At 34.3% G+C, this 16,857-nt stretch overlaps 1 protein-coding gene across 4 annotated transcripts in view; it reads right to left on the bottom strand.

Moving 5' to 3' along the window:
- Positions 1-16,857, bottom strand: part of LOC114325657 (LIM domain-binding protein 2) — a 481,382-nt gene that overhangs the window by 25,186 nt on the left and 439,339 nt on the right. For all 4 annotated transcript variants that reach the window (XM_050641655.1, XM_050641657.1, XM_050641656.1 and 1 more), the window contains exon 6: positions 6,580-6,789. In XM_050641655.1, coding sequence (XP_050497612.1) covers positions 6,580-6,789 — 210 coding nt within the window. The remainder of the gene's footprint in view (positions 1-6,579; positions 6,790-16,857) is intronic.

The following is a 16,857-nucleotide window of genomic DNA, read 5'->3' on the forward strand; positions in this document are numbered from 1 at the left end:
ATGTGGCATAATTATGTAATTTACTGTTTTATTTGGGAAATAAAGCCACAATTTTAGTTTGAAATTAATTTATTAATCCAAATAAAACAGTAAATTGCATTCAATAACTGGAGGAGAAAATGCACAGTAATAGTAATAAAACTTGCAAACAAGTAGGTAAATTAAAATCTTTTCGCAGACGTCAGAATAATCAAGTGATTATGTCAAACGAGGTAAACAATGATTCGAAAGTTAACCAATACAAAAATTGGGGACTCACAATCAACATAAACAAAACGGAATACCTTAGAATAAAGGAGGAAGAAGGAGACCCACAACTCTCGATTAGAGATATAAAAAAATGCGAAGAATTTAAATACCTAGAGACAGTGATAGCGAAGGAAAGAACATCGAAATGGGACATCCAGCAGAAAATGCAACAAGTCCGAAATGTGGTAAATACAAACACTAAATCCGTTACTTCGATCTCCTAAACTTAGTTTACAAATAAACTGACAGTCTACAAGTCGGTTGTAGAAACAATTTTGACGCACGAATCTGAATGTTGGCAAATGACGATGAAAGAGAAGAAAAAACTGGAAGTGTCTGATATCCAGACTTGATCACAACCCATATGAAGAGATTAAAAGAAGAACAGGAAGGATTTACAATACAGTAGATACAATAGAATCCATACAGCTTTTATGGTACGAGCATGTAATGCGAATGAAAGATAGCCGATGGCCAAAACAAGCCTTAAACTATGTTCCATGGAATAGAAGGAGAGGAAGACCAGCATTAGAATGGAGAAAAGGTATCAGAGGAATAATGAGAGATAGAGCCATAAATGAGGAGGAATGGATCGACCGAAAAACGTGGAGATCGAAATGATGGATGCGGCATAGGCTATAGGACCCCCGTAGATAGAGAGAGACTTATAATAAGCGAAATTTAATCAAATTATGGACATGTAAAATTGGATATGAACATGTGCAAACATTGTAAAATGTTTGCAGAAGAAATATGTAGCAATTGAGGGGATTGCCTGCTAAGGGGTACAAGTGATAAAAGTGATATACAGGTGTAGTTATAATTGTTTGCCACAAACTCTTTTTAAATACTTCGTAAGTAGTCAAACTAGAACCTGCGATATCTCGAACCAGTAGTTTAATTCACCTGATCTCTTTGCCACTAAATTTTTAATACTATCTAGTATTATTTTGTGCACTTAACTCAGTTTACAATATTTTGTCACTTGTACCCCTTAGCATCTAATCCCCTCAATTGAGATATGCAAACACCATAATGTGACCCAGCTGTGTAATGTCACAATATAACAGGGGTGGCCAAACTGTGGCTCGCGAGCCACATGTGGCTCTTTGGAGGATTATTTGTAGCTCTCAATAAATGTCCCTGAATTACTTTTAATTTTTATTCAAAATGTGGCAACACATATAAAAGACTAAGCGTAACATCAGGACTTGGCCAAGGAGACCCCTTATCACTGTTGCTATTCAGTTTGGCCTTAGAATATTTAATAAGTAAAATATCATCTGAGCTGACAGGAGGATTTGCAAATCGAGGATCAAAACTATTGTTGGCCTTTGCTGATGATATAGGTGCAGTTGATCATTCTACAAGAGACGTGAGAGAGGTGTTTTCACAACTCGAGGAAGAAACAGGTAGTCTGGGCCTTCGAATTAATGAAGAGAACACGAAATACAGACTAGTAACCAAAAATCTAAGATCAAAAGTTAGGCAGAACATAACTATTAATGACCACAACTTCGAAGTAGTAAAAGAGTTTAAATATCTAGGAGCGGTAATCACAGATGACAATCTCATTATAAAAAGAGGTCTTAGCAAGGATAGCTGCGTGGAATAGAGCATTATGCTCCCTATCATCATTACTAAGATCTAAGCTGCTAATAAAACAGTCTAAATTCAAACTATAAAGCCAATTATTCGCGCCATTGTTAAATATGGAAGTGAAACTTGGACTCTACATCAGTGGGAAATAAATCTTCTTTAGATGCAAATCCAGTAATGGATGTTAGCGATCGCATTTTTCATTAACTCTCTGTTTCTTGCAAAATGTATCAGATATTGATTGCCGTTAATCCCTGTCCATTGCCTTATGTTTCGGAGCCAGGACATTTTCTTACGTCCCATTCCTCTCTTGCCTTAAATTTTACACTCGATTATAAGTTGGAGGAACTGGTATTTTTCATTTCGCATGGTGCGACCTTGATACACAGTTTTCCTTTTCTTGACGATTTCGAAAAGTTGGCGTTCTTAATTGATTCTTTTAAGGACATCTACATTTGTGACTTTCGCTGTCCATGGTATCTTTAGGATATGGCGATAAACCCACCACCGACCATATGTAGCACTTAGTCTCAGTTGAAGATCGAACTCTGAACAGGTCAGTACCTTCCTAAATTTTACGAAAGCTTGTCGAGCTTGCTCAATGCGACCTTTTACTTCCCTGTCCGACGCCCAGTCTTCAAAAAGCCACGTTCCCAGGTATTTAAATTTGCTCACTTTTTCAATGAACTTAGTATTCAGTATTATGGTGGAAAGTGCATCCATGTTTCTGGAGATGATCATGAAGTTGGTCTTTTTGGTATTATAATCCCATTCTCTTACTGTATTCTTCGATTATAGTGACAAGTTGTTGAAGATCGGCTATGTTGTCACAAATTAAATAAATAAGCTACTGGGAAATAAATAAGCTGCTGATATTTGAAAGCAAAGCCTTCAGAATGATATTTGGTCCTTAAAGAGATGAATTGACAGGAGGGTGATACTGAAAACATCGTTAGACATACAAAAGCTAAGATAAGATGGGCAGGTCATGTGGTAGATCAGAGGAAGACATAGTGTTAAAGACGGTGTTTTTTGAGAGGCGATAGAAGATCAATAGGCCATCCCAGAAAAAATTGGAAGGATGATGAAGAATCGAAGTATCCTGAATTAGTAAAGGCTGCTTGTAGAATTATTTGCATATTTGAAACAACGATGTGAACGGTAAGAGAAAAATTGAATACCTTTTATACACTTTTTAGTTAATTGTTTTGCGGCTCGCTAAAAATTTCAAATTTTGAAAAATGGCTCGGACTATCAAGGAGCTTGGCCACCCCTGCAATATAACATTAGCCCGTTCCTTTATTTGCCTAAATAATACCTAATGACATTAGTTAGTTTTCTGTTTACTATAGAAGTACAAATATACAAAGAAACGCTCTGAAGATTAATCTAAATAGATAGGTAAGGGCTATTCCACGAATATACGACTGTCTTGGATTATCGCGACACCGAATATTTTAGTGTGCAAAATAAGAAGTACGAAAGTATTTTGCTATAATTGTTCCAATAAACAACAATGTATTTTGCAATTTATTTTCGTTCTTCATAATTTGCACAGTAAAATATTCGTTGTCGAGATAATCCACAACAGTCGTATGTTCGTGGAATAGGGTATATACAATAAAATTAAGTTTTCGCTTTTGTATCTTATATTTTTGATCATTATCCAAACTCTTTGATATCGCACACTATTTGTCCGCTATTGTCAAACATATAAAAATGATTCTGAACTTTACTTTGAGCGAAAAAGGAATTCCCGATGCGTGAACATTGTGAAAGATAATGATTGAATTACAACTTTGTTGAGACAAATGTTAGAGACACTGGCAGATGTTCGTATAAAAATATGATTACATGAGCATAATATAGGCCATAATCTGTGCTAATTAATGCTTGTTATTTTATGGATGCTGATGAGTGGTGTTAAGGAAACATTGAGCAAGTGGAGAGATGCTATTGAAGAAAACGTTTTAAAATAGCCGAATAGTTTAAAACTTCTAGCCCCCTCAAGAATTTCTCTCCAGTCGTTCCTATCCATCGCCTTCCTCCGTCGAGCATATTTATCATATTTTGCCAGTATGAGTAATAACTTTTGATAAGAGTTTTGCTAAACCATGGTGATATACAAAAGAGCAGATCGTAATATAAAAGGATCTACGAGGTCAAACAATCTCTTTCACATCTACAAACCATAGCCTTCTAGATCCCCAGATTTCACACCTTTTCTCGGCATACTTGAAAGCAAAGGGTTACTGTTTTCATGATTTACTCGCGAAGATGTTTGCCTTCTAAGACAATAATTATTATTTTAGCACCTTTAAGAGATCCGGTATAGGGCATCCTTTAGCCCCGGCGCAAATTGATCCTAAGGGCCGATTTCTCTTATCGAGTTCAACTCCAGTTTAACCTGAACTTCTAGTGAACGTCAGTGTAAAGTCAAAATCGTCTTTCTCAATTCACGTTCAACAGATGGCAGTAACTACGTTCAGCTTGAACCTTTCTTGAACGGTGAAATTCGACCGTTCAAAACAATCAGAACCCAGTTCAGATGATTTCACGGATTACGCATGCGTGGTATTATTGCAACTTATCATGAGACGCATATTAAGCATAACGATAAACGATAACATTATTTTTATGTTTATTAGATTTATATTAATAATTTTATTAAAATGACTGTTTTACTATTAATACTTAAATTTAACTTTATTCAGATACAGCATAAAAAAAGTCATACAAAATGGTGATGGTTTTACCGTTCTCCATCTATTGGCATTTCTCGAAAGTTGTAGAACTTGAACCGACAATGAGAATTACATTTCCAAACAAACCGACGTTCACGGTTGAACTGTAGTCAACTGAACTATAGATTAACGCAGGTATGAGAAATCGACCCAGGGTCGATTTCTCATACCTGCGGTAATCTATGGTTCAGTTAAACCAGGTTCACCGGTGATCTGCGGTTTTGTGTGGAATGCGTTTCTCATTGCACGTTCATGTCAGCGCTCGTTCTACAGCTTTCGAGAAATGCCAATAGATGGCAAAAGGTAAAAAACTGTCGCCATTTTGAACTACCTTTTTTATGCTGTTTTTGAATAAAGTTAAATTTAAGTATTTATAGTCAAATGGTCGTTTTAATAATTATAAATAAATATTATAAAAACAAAAATAATGTTATCGTTTATCGTTAGGCTTAATATAATAAAATAGGATATATTTATATTATGACAGCGTTTCGTGTTAATACAACGCATGCGTAGTCCATGAAATCATCTGAACTGAGTTCTGAAATCTTTGAACGGCCGAATTCCACCGTTCAAGCATCGTTCAAGTTTAAATTGCCATCGGGTGAACGTGCGAATTGAGAAAGACGATTTTGACTTTAAACTGACGTTTACTAGAAGTTCGGGTTAAACTGGAGTTGAACTGGATATGAGAAATTGGCCCTAAGCGAGACACAACCTGCACCGGCGAACTGCGAGGACAGTTTTATGAAGCACGCTTATAAGCGAGACACCGCAAATTGAACCTAACCTGCGATCACTGCTTGCGCTCGCAGGTCTCACTTGGGAACGTTTGTCGTCGACGTACAGTTTTCTTGGATCGTGGGACGCGTGACTCACTGCCAGTTGTTTATTTTTACTTGTTTTTGTTTGCGAGATGGACATATCTAAGCTAATTGAACTCGTTCGGGATCATCCCGTCGTATAATAGCAGCCACGAGGACTATATGAGGACGGAATTGAAAGACGAAGTATGAGAAAGAAAATAGGAAATGAAATGAACGGCACCTACAATATATAATACAATAATACCTACAATTTATTGTGATAATGATGAGTAAATAAAAATATTAGTATGTATTTACAGTCAAAACCCCGAGTGAACATTGCTTTGTCATTAAATTCTGATAACTTTATTACTAGTAGATTTTGTATAATTGCTTAAATCTTAAATCTACAGATTTTATCGTTGCCAAATGATTTATGTTATCTACTTAAAACCGTGAGTGATATCTCTGAAGATCGTATTACCATCAAATTCAACTTGTCGCCTTTGTACATTTTTGTTTATGCTTAAAAACAAATTATGTACTAAAGTAGATTATGTACTTATGTAGATAGTGTTATTTTATAACCGATCAGTGGCGGAGAGATTATTAAATAACTGATATTATTTTAAATATATGTATTATGTGCAGAAATAAAATATAAAATATTCAGTGTAAGATATCGTTTTAAGCGCCCGCTTATGATAAAATTGGATGTTTTCGAAAGTCATACCGCTACGAGTACTAAGGAGTTGTTAGGTATTTAAAACGTTACAAGTTACAAGTACGACGGAAATATCGATTTAAAGTTTCCTACTTAATTCAGTACAAGGATCAGATACATCAGTATTTTGTAATCAGTATTTGTACTCAGTACCGCTGAGAACAGATATCAAAAGTAACCGTTAAAAGTCCGCAATAGATATGCGGTGCGCTAGAAAAATAAATGCAGGGGTCACCCGTCCCGCCGGCGCAGGTTGTGTCTCGGTTAGGTTCAATTTGCGCCGGGCCTTATTCTTATTTGCCAAAATTTGGCAACAGTTCGTTTGAATTAACCCACTGAACCAAATTCCAAAACCTGGTCGGTATTTTAGTAAGGAATATATAATATCATTCCTTACCCTAATGATACATAATATTATAATAATATAGATATACATATTGAGACATGATTTACTTACCCTCAAATAATTAAGCGTAGAATTTGTGATGCCTTGCCTTGTAATGTTTTTCGATAATTGGTCCAACATGCTTGGATCCTGTTGGGAATGCATTCCAACTACCGTTCTTGGGATTAATTCTCGATGTGTTCGAACAGCAAAATGCCATGATTTTATCCTCATTAAATCATCGAAAGTAAATTCTAGAATTAAGCGGCCCTCTGTACACACCTGAAATTGACAAATATTGTTATTAACTGATAGAATACTACACAACGACTTACTAATTTAATATGTATTTATAACGCCGTCTACACTCTCGCCGAAGTCGATCGAGGTTCAACAAGTACGAGAGTCGCTTCGTTCTACTTCCGTTCTCTGTCAGTCTCGCGCGTGCGAGTCAAAGGGCTCAAAGTCGGTATCGCACCGCTTGAATGTGTTCCTCGCGAAGTAGAACGAGTGTGTAGTGAGGTACTTCGGACTTCGGTCAACTTTGGCGAAGTAACTTCGCCCGACTTCGCCGAGAGTGTGGTGCGCGCTTAAGATTCGGTTCGAATCACTGCCAAGACTCGGTTACGTTTTTCGGTTAACCCATTCGCGGACACAACTGCATATACAGACAGCCATTTCCCTTTGTGAGTGTCTACATATGCAGTTAACCCATTCGCGGACACGACTGCATACGGAGACAGTTATTTCCCTTTGTGAGTGTCTGTATATGCAGTTAACCCATTCGTGGACGACTGCATATGCAGTCATTTCCCTTTGTGAGTGTCTGCATATGCAGTCGTGTCCGTGAATGGGTTAACTGTATTGCGAGTATTAGAAAAAGATTTACGATTTTGAAATATCTAGGCGTCTAATATCGACTATTTACGCACAGGTTCTACGCATTTAACTAGTGTTAATTGAATATAAAGTACAAATTTGATAATGTCAATGTCGTTTCATAAAATACATACTGACATAATGTGAGGTTAATATCATACTAAGTATCGGTTTATTTAATAAATAAGTGTAAAAAATAAAATAAACTAAAATTTGTAGTTAATACGCTCACCGGCACAATTAACCGCCCACCTTTTATTTCTTTCAATTTGAATAAATTGTCAATCTTAAGACATATTTTATAAAAGATACGGTGAAAACTACCCCTGCGGAAAAGAAAACAATAAAATTATTTAAAAAAAACGTTTATCAAAAGATGCTTATAAACCGGGAGATATTAACAGAACTTCAACCACGATTTTCTAAGTCCTGCCCTTTGCAATACTGGAAGGTTAGAAAAAATACTTACAATTTATGGAAAAATCCACGGGTTTCCTGTGACATTTTCCTGTGAAAATTAAATTTTTCATGAGGAAAAAAATGGGGAGTTGCGATGAATTTCTGAGTCCTGCCATATCCATAGAATGACAGGATACTATCAATTTTATGAAGAAAATTTTTTGGGTAGGAGGGTTGCAAAAGGACTAAGGGAGTATATAGATATATAAACATGTAATGAAAATAATTAAATTTTCATAATTTTCTGAGTCCTGCCAACTTAATCAATTAAACATAATTATTTGAAAATTATCGAAAAAAATGTAGGCATGACGTCTCCTAATGTTTAACTGCACTTGTCCCTTTTAAAATTCTGTGGAAAATTTTCACCCTGGTTCCGTGATTTTCTGAGTAATAAAATAAATTTTATTATAAAATAAATAATTTAAGTAGACATTATTTAAAATGGCAGGATGTTTAGTTACACCTTTTTTCCTATACATAGTTAAAAAATGTGTAAGAAAATTCGTAGAAAGTTACACGATTTTCTGAGTCATGCCATTTTGCACATATCTCAAGAATGTTAATATAAAGCTCTTACAAAGAGGCAGGATGGTTGTGTAGTTATTTCGTATATAAAAATAAAATTTTAAATCTGTAAAATTATTGCTGGTTGTTATACAAACATATTCATATCACCACAATTTTCTGAGTCATGCCAGATCAAGTATGCTTAAAAAACACTAATTTAAAACCCACGAGGAAAATAAACTTCCTGGAGCTGGCTGTATCCCATAAATCACAAAAAATATCAAGTTTTTTGTAAAAGGTATATGTATATTAAAATATCAAATCCAATATGCGAGGTTTTCTCCAAAAAAAAAAATTCCAACCACGTGGGAAGAGTCCTGTGTTGCCCTGGGTAACATCCAGGCATATCTTTAACATCAGATGATCTTTATATAAATATGTAAAACAACCATATCATTTACATTTAAAGGGTTTTTACCCAATACATTTTGGTGGCTCAGGCATGCAATTTTTGGCTTTTAAACACTGATGATGGATTCCTTAATCCGAAAACGTTTTGTATTGTGACCCTTATTTATTGTATTTTAATATATACCTTTTACAAAAAACTTGGTATTTTTTGTAATCTAAAACCGTTTACAACGTGGCAGGATAACCGCAAAGATATTTAATACATAAAAATTAATTTTTATATCGTTATATAAACACTCGTATGGTATTAAATATTATTTTCCTGAGTACTGTCTCGGATTTTAACACCTTTCAAATCTAATACCAAACTGTAAAATCTTTATTTTAAGCGATTAGGTCATATTTTTATCTAAGTAAACACAATAAAAGTAATAGGAAGAAAATCAATAATTTTACAATTAATTTGTTATAGTGGTTATAGTAGGGATTGTACCTATTATACAGGGTGTCCAGAAACTCTTCTAACAAACGAAGCCCGGAGATTCCTCAGATAATTTTAAGAAAATTTACCTCAATCCACCTAGTTCGAAAATGCTTCCTAAAGGGAAGCTAAAGCTCTTTAAAGATGGCGTATTGTAATTAGCTTTTTTTAAATAGCTCCAGAACACTTCTATTTAGAAAAACGAAAATTGGTACAACTATTTATCTTTCAGAGATAAATCGATTCCATCAATTGTCAATTTTTAGTACCGGTCATAGGCGTCCGTTTAGGGTAGGGAAACGGATATTTTATCGCATAACTTTACTGTGTTATGCGTTTCTGTTTTAAGCATTTTTGACACTGGATTATTAAACTATGGGGTATTCTTGTACTAAAAGGTACTCTTGCTTTAAATCGGCAGGATACGCCAGGTTCTAGAAAAATCGATTTAAAAATTTTGCGGTTTTTGAATTAGAAAAAAAAATAAAAAAAACTATTTAGAAAAACGAAAACTGGTACGTTTATTTCTCTTCCAGAGATGAATTGATTTTATCAATTGTGAATTTCTAGTATCGGTCATAGGCGTCTGTCTTGGGTAGATCAACGCAATTTCATAATTTGCTTTAATTTTTAAGCATTTTTGACAGTACAGTATTAAATTATGAGGTATTCTAGTACTAAAAGTTACTCTTGCTTTAAGTCGATAAATACACCGATTTTTTTATTTTTTTATTCAAATTTTTCTTAAATTCAAAATACGAAAAATTTTAAAATTGATTTTTCTAGAAAACTGTGCATCCTACCGACTTAAAGCAAGAGTACCTTTTAGTACTAGAATACCTCACAATTTAATAATATAGTGTCAAAAATGCTTAAAAGTTAGAGACAAAAACGTTATGCGATAAAATAACCGTTGTCCTACCCAAAACGGACTTCTATGACCGGTACTAGAGATTCGCAATTGATGGAATCGATTTATCTCTGAAAGATAAAAAGGCGGACCAGTTTTTGTGTATCGAAATGAAAGCGTTCTGGAGATATAAAAAAAACTAATTATAAGGCGCCATCTTAAGCTCTAGCTCCCTTGGGAAACATTTTTGGATTAGGTGAATTGTGTTAAATTGTCTTAAAATGATCTTAGGAATCTTAAAATTATATACAGGGTGTTCCATTAAAAAAAGACATAAGTTTGTGTCGCCCTGTCAAAACGGGTAGCCCTGTATATTAGAAAATATTTTTAAATTATGATCCTATCTTTGCCCCAAGTTTTACCTAAATAACTTTTTTTCGTATCTCTTACGACAAACGAGTAATTGGACTTTGTAACACTAATGCCCCACCCTGTATACGAAATAACTATAAAACCATCCTGCCTCTTTGTAAATAGACTTATATTAAGATTCTTGAAACATATGCAAAATGGCATGACTCAAAACATCGTGGAATTTTTCACGAATTTTCTTACAAATCTAGGACTCCTGCCGTCTTACTAGAACCATTTAACCTTCCTGCCGAGTACCGAAAAAGTATTGATTGCATTTGAGTATTCAAACTTTTTAAAGGCAGGACTCAGAAAATCACGGAATCAGGGTGAAAATTTTCCGCAGAATTTTCCAAGTGAGAAGTATACTTTAACATTAGGAGACGTCATGCCAATATTTTTTTTGATCATTTTGAAATAAATATGTTTAATTTATTTAGTTGGCAGGACCCAGAAAATCATGAAAATTTCATTATTTTCCTTACATGTTTGCATACATATATGCTCCGTTAGCCCGTTTGCAACCCTCCTGCCCAAAAAATGTTCTTCATAAAATCGATAGTATCCTGTCATTCTACGGATATGGCAGGACTCAGAAATTCATCGCAAAACCCTATTTTTATTTTTTGGGAAAATCTAGTTTTTACAGGAAAATGTCACAGGAAATTTGTGGATGTTTCCACCGATTGTAAGTACTTCGTCTACCCTTCCAGTATTGCAAAAGGCAGGACTGAGAAAATCGTGGCTGAACTTCTGTATAATATCTCCCGATCTATTAGCAAAAACCCAATGAAGAATCTTCGAAGAAAATTCAAACAAACATAATTTTGAAAATCATAGTCTAATTTAAAAAAAATTATGAGTATCAATAATGGGTGTTGGCGCCTCTAGCCCTTGGGACTTTTTGGAGCCGGTTTGGCAATCCATTTAAGATATCCTGGATATCCGATTGGGGGATATTGTGCCAATTCCTCTACCGCAGCCGTCTTGAGCTCCAAAGGTTTTTGAGGTTGTTCCAAATGTGTTCAATTGGGTTAAGATCGGGACTGCGTGCCGGTCATGGTAAAACTTGAATCCAGACCTCAATAAACTACTCACGGGTGAATCTTGCGGTATGGCAACGTGCAGTGTCATGCATCAATCTATTCTTCTCTCATCTGAGAACAGTATGTTCTTCAATTCCGCCACAGTCCAGTCAGCATATTCTCGCGCAAAACCAAGTCTAGCTATACGGTGTTATGGGAGCAGCTGTGGGGCGCAAGCTGGACAGAAACTCTTTTTTCTTTCTGCCAGTCTTCTTCTAATGGTACGTTTACTCACACTAACATTTCTCACCTCAAAAAGAGTACGCGATTTCTCGACACGTTGCTGACAATGAAGCGGTCATCTTGAATTGTAGTGCATCGATGTCGACCTTGACCTGGCCTGCGGGTGTATGAACATGTCTCCCTAAATCGTCTGAGAGCATCCCGTACAGCTCCTACATCCTTCGGAGAGCTCAAGACGGATGCGGTAGAGGAGTGGCACAATATCCAACAAATCGGATATACATGCTCCAAGAAGTCGTAAGGGCCAGAGGCGGCAACGCCCATTATTAATACTCACACTTTTTTTAATTAGACTACGATCTTCAAAATTATGTTTGTTTGAATTTAACAAGCAAACAATGCTTAACAAGCATCCCTTGATAAACGACTTTTTTTTCAATAATTTGAATGTTTTCTGTTCCTCAAAGGTAGTATCTTTCTTAAAATGTGGTCCAAGATGGACAATTTCTGCAAATTGAAAGAAATACAAGGTGAGCGGTAATTGTGCCGGTGAGTGTAGTTACAGACCAGGGCGTATCTGTGAAAAAACAACTACATTTGGACAGTGGCGCACCTAGAATTTTCCTCTAGGGGGTTGGCTTGGGCACCGAAATTTTTTTTGTATTGTTTGTGAAAGATTTAATTTTCCTACTATTCTTTATATATTTTTTATAATATGCCTTGGGAAGGGATTTAATCCCCTAACCCTCCCTGGATGCGCCACTGCATTTGGATACCAGAGGAGGCATTCTGATGTTTCCAGAAAAAATTGTGTGATAACTTCAATAATAATGATTGACTTTCCCTCCCCCTCAAATGAATACAAAAAGGGGGGAATCAAGCCTTTTATTATTCAATGTTTTTTTAACTTTTTAACCACTTAGATTGTAGCTTAGAGTACGAAAGTTGGAAGCAAATTTTTGGACGGACCTAGATAACATTGGCGACTAAAGGTATCCGAAGACTTCAGAGAACGTGGTAAACCGATGTATATATTTTTTCATTTTTAAAACTAATAAATAAATAATTTATATCAATATATTGTCTATACATATTATATTAACCTTAGGACAGTAAAAATTCGAGCCCTCATCTCTGAATCGGGTTTACACTGATTTAAAAATTGAACAAAGATTTTGACTTTTTGGGCTTATATACAATTCTCTTGTTTTTTTAATGCAGTCAAACTTTTAAATTTTGGTTTTTAACATCGACTAAATCAACCAAATTGATAATTTTAGTATTTCGAATTTTTCTTAGCATTGCACCATGTTATGAACTGATTTTCATTGTGTTTTCTTGTAAATAAATTCTGAATAGCCACAAGAATCTGTGGAAATGTACAGTGAGCAGTATATTGATCCAGGTTGCCTGCTGTGTCAATTATTTAGGGTCGTTGCCCTAATTCTATATATGATATAAAAAAATCCAAGTCGATAAGTTCCACTCCCCATATTTACATAAAAGTGTACTTGAGTATTTATCCCGATCGATTTCCAATGCAGCAATATTCCAGGAAATTGTTGATTAGATAATATCACTCTACGTTTTGAGGAATATACAAATATTTTATTATGGGTTATTTTGGGCTCAAGGCTATTAAGAGAGAACTGGAGTAAGGTCACAAGAGATATGGACCAGGATATACATTATATACACTATTAAAAATGGGACATTTTTGATGTCTCGTATTTCCTAAACCTGTTGTCTGATTTTAGCGATTTTTTTAATATGTTATAGCTTTATTCTTCAAGAATATCGATGTAATAATTTTGTTGCTAAACAGATAAGTGTCATTGTATACCGGGTGTAACAATGATATGTAGTGTGTTTTTTCCTCAAAGTTTGAAACACCCTGTGCATAGAGTATATGAAATATTGAAATTAAAACTCAACTGTAGCCTTCGGCTTTCTTAACATTTTGCTTTTTGATTCATTCTCTTATGTTGGATAATAAAAAAGTTAGGTACTTTAACATTAGCAACGTTCTTCATCAATACAGGCTGTTTCTAAATAAGTGCGAAAAACTTTAAGGGGTAATTCTGCATGAAAAAATAATGACCGTTTGCTTTATAAACATATGTTCGCAAATGCTTCGTTTCCGAGATACGGGATGTTAAATTTTTTCTTACAAACTGACGATTTATTTATTGCTCTATCGGTTGGGATATGCAAATGAAATTTGATGGGTTTTAAACCGTATTTATTGCACATTTTTTGACATATAATTAAAAATTTTATATTCACCATAGGGGTGCATACGGGTAATATGACCTGTACGCACACCAATGGTGAATATAAAATTCTTAATTGTATGTTAAAAATGCGCAATAAAACCCACTAAATTTTATTTGCATATCTCAACCGGTTTTAGAGCAATAAATAAATCGGTTAGTTTGTAAGAAAAAATTCAACATCCCGTATCTTGGAAACAAAGCATTTGCGGACATATGTTTATAAAGCAAACGGTCATTATTTTTTCATGCAGAATTTTCCCTTAAAGTTTGTCGCACTTATTTAGAAACACCACGTATTGATGAAGAACGTTGCTAGTTATTAGAGTACCTAACTTTTTTATTATCCAACATAAGCGAATTAATCAAAAAGAAAAATGTTAAGAAGGCCTAAGGCTACAGTTAAGTTTTAATTTCAATATTTTATATACGCCAGAATATTCCACAGGGTGTTCCAAACTTTGAGGAAAAAACACACTATCATTGTTAAGCCCGGTATATAATGACACTTATCTGTTTAGCAACAATATTATTACATCGATATTTTTGAAGAATAAAGATATTTGAAAAATCACTAAAATCGGACAACAGGTTTAATAAATACGAGACATCAAAAATGTCCCATTTTTAAGGGGGTGCGTTAATTTTGATGCTTAGTGTATTAGTTAAAATACATACAGATATACAGGGTGTAACAAAAATACAGGTCATAAATTTAATCCCATATTCTGGGGCCAAAAATAATTCGATTGAACCTAACTTACCTTAGTCCAAATGTGGACGGAAAAAAAGTTACACCCCTTTGAAGTTACAAAATGAAAATCGATTTTTTTCAATATATCGAAAACTATTAGAGATTTTTTATTGAAAATGGATATGTGGTAGTCTTATGGCAGTAGTATTTTAAGAAAAAATTGTAATGAAATTTGGACACCCCATAAAAATTTTATGGGGGTTTGGTTCCTTTAAACCCCCCCAAACTTTTATGTACGTTCCAATTTAATTATTATTGTAGAGCCATTAGTTAAACACAAGTTTTTAAAAACTTTTTTGTCTCTTAGTACTTTTTCCAAAAGTCAGTTTTTATCGAGGTATTTGAATATTTGTCAAATCCACCACATATTTGTATATGGTAAAGTACGATTATGAAGACTTTGTAATAATATGAAAATTTATTTATGATTTACATTTTTAAGTATATTTTGAACCATATTAAAAAAGAAGCTACATCTCGATAAAAGATGCTTTATCAAAAAAATACAAAGAGGCAAAAAAGTTTTAAAAACAGTGTGTTTAACTAATAGTACCGCAGTAATAGTTTAATTGGAACGTACACAAACATTTGGGGGCTTTAAAGGAACAAAACCCTCATAAAATTTTTATGTAAACATATTAAATGAGAAGCCGCAACTCGATAAAAACTGCCTTATCAAAAAAATACTAGGAGGCAAAAAAGTTTTAAAAATATTGAATTTAACTAATGCCACCACAATAATAATTTATTTGGAACAGACACAAAAGTTTGGGGGGTTTAAGGGAACAAAACCCCCATAAAATTTTTATGGGGTGCACAAATGTCACTATAATTTTTCTTTAAGATGTTCTTTCCATAATAATGCAACATGCTCATTTTCAACAAAAAATCTCTAATAGTTTTCGATATATTAAAAAAAAATCTATTTTCATTTTGTAACTTCAAAGGGCTGTAACTTCTTTTGTGTGCATATTTGTACTAAGGTAAGTTAGGTTCATTCGAACTATTTTTGGTCCCAGAATATGTGGTTTAATCTATGACCTGTATTTTTGTTACACCCTGTATATTAGTTAAAATTAAGGCATCAACAAAATTGTTTTAACATCTTTTATTTGTGCAAAGTTCTACATCATAACCCGACTATACCAGAATACGATAGTGTGATAAAACTCGGAGCACAAAATTAGCGGAAAAGTTTTTTGACACTGTATAACTTTAGAACTATCTTTACTGAGTTAGACGTCGCCTGTAAGAAAGTTGGTTTCAACATAACTTTTGGAAAGACACCATACATGACAAATCTGGTACCAAGCGAAAATCCAAAAGTCGACTACAACGAAATAGGATTGGTTCAAACCTTAGACAAGGAAAAAAGAGAGGACGGATAACACTCATTTAACACACACGTTCCAAAAGTGAAGCCAGTTTTTGGTTTGTTTGTCACCAAAAACATGGCGGTCACGTCAAAAATAACAATGGGTTGCCAGTGGTGGATGTTCGTTGAAGGTTAAAATTTCATAAAAAATAAAGTAAATCATCATCTAAAATTCATAATAAAAACATATGTATGTATTGAAACATATGTACGTAATATGAGCAACTTAATAAAACATTTACCGTACACAAATTCTTCATTTTAAATACATTTCATGTTTTCATTTTAAATACTCAATGCATAACAATACCCCAAAGATACGTCGATGATCAAAATCTCTGGTGTCGGTTTGGCTTCACTTTTGGTCATAGGATTACTCGTCCTCTCTCTTTCCTTGTCTAAGGTTCAAACCATAAATATTTAGGTCATGACATCCAAATTGCCAGGGGCAATTAAACTGCCGAACTGCAAAGACGAATCATCTAAGCATGTGCCGCACATGCAGCTCTATCAAACACCTTCAGTTAACAACATGCAAAATTATCTAAAAAATAAAAATAAAAACCTTATCTTGTAAAAGGTATATTTAAAATCCCTAAAAAGGGCTATATCACAACAAAGCGTTTTTGGAATCAATATTCCATCATCAGTGTTATTACAGGTTTACATGCTTTATTTA

This window comes from Diabrotica virgifera, chromosome 1, assembly GCF_917563875.1.
Source record: "Diabrotica virgifera virgifera chromosome 1, PGI_DIABVI_V3a".
In the NCBI taxonomy this organism is placed as follows: Eukaryota; Metazoa; Arthropoda; class Insecta; order Coleoptera; family Chrysomelidae; genus Diabrotica; species Diabrotica virgifera.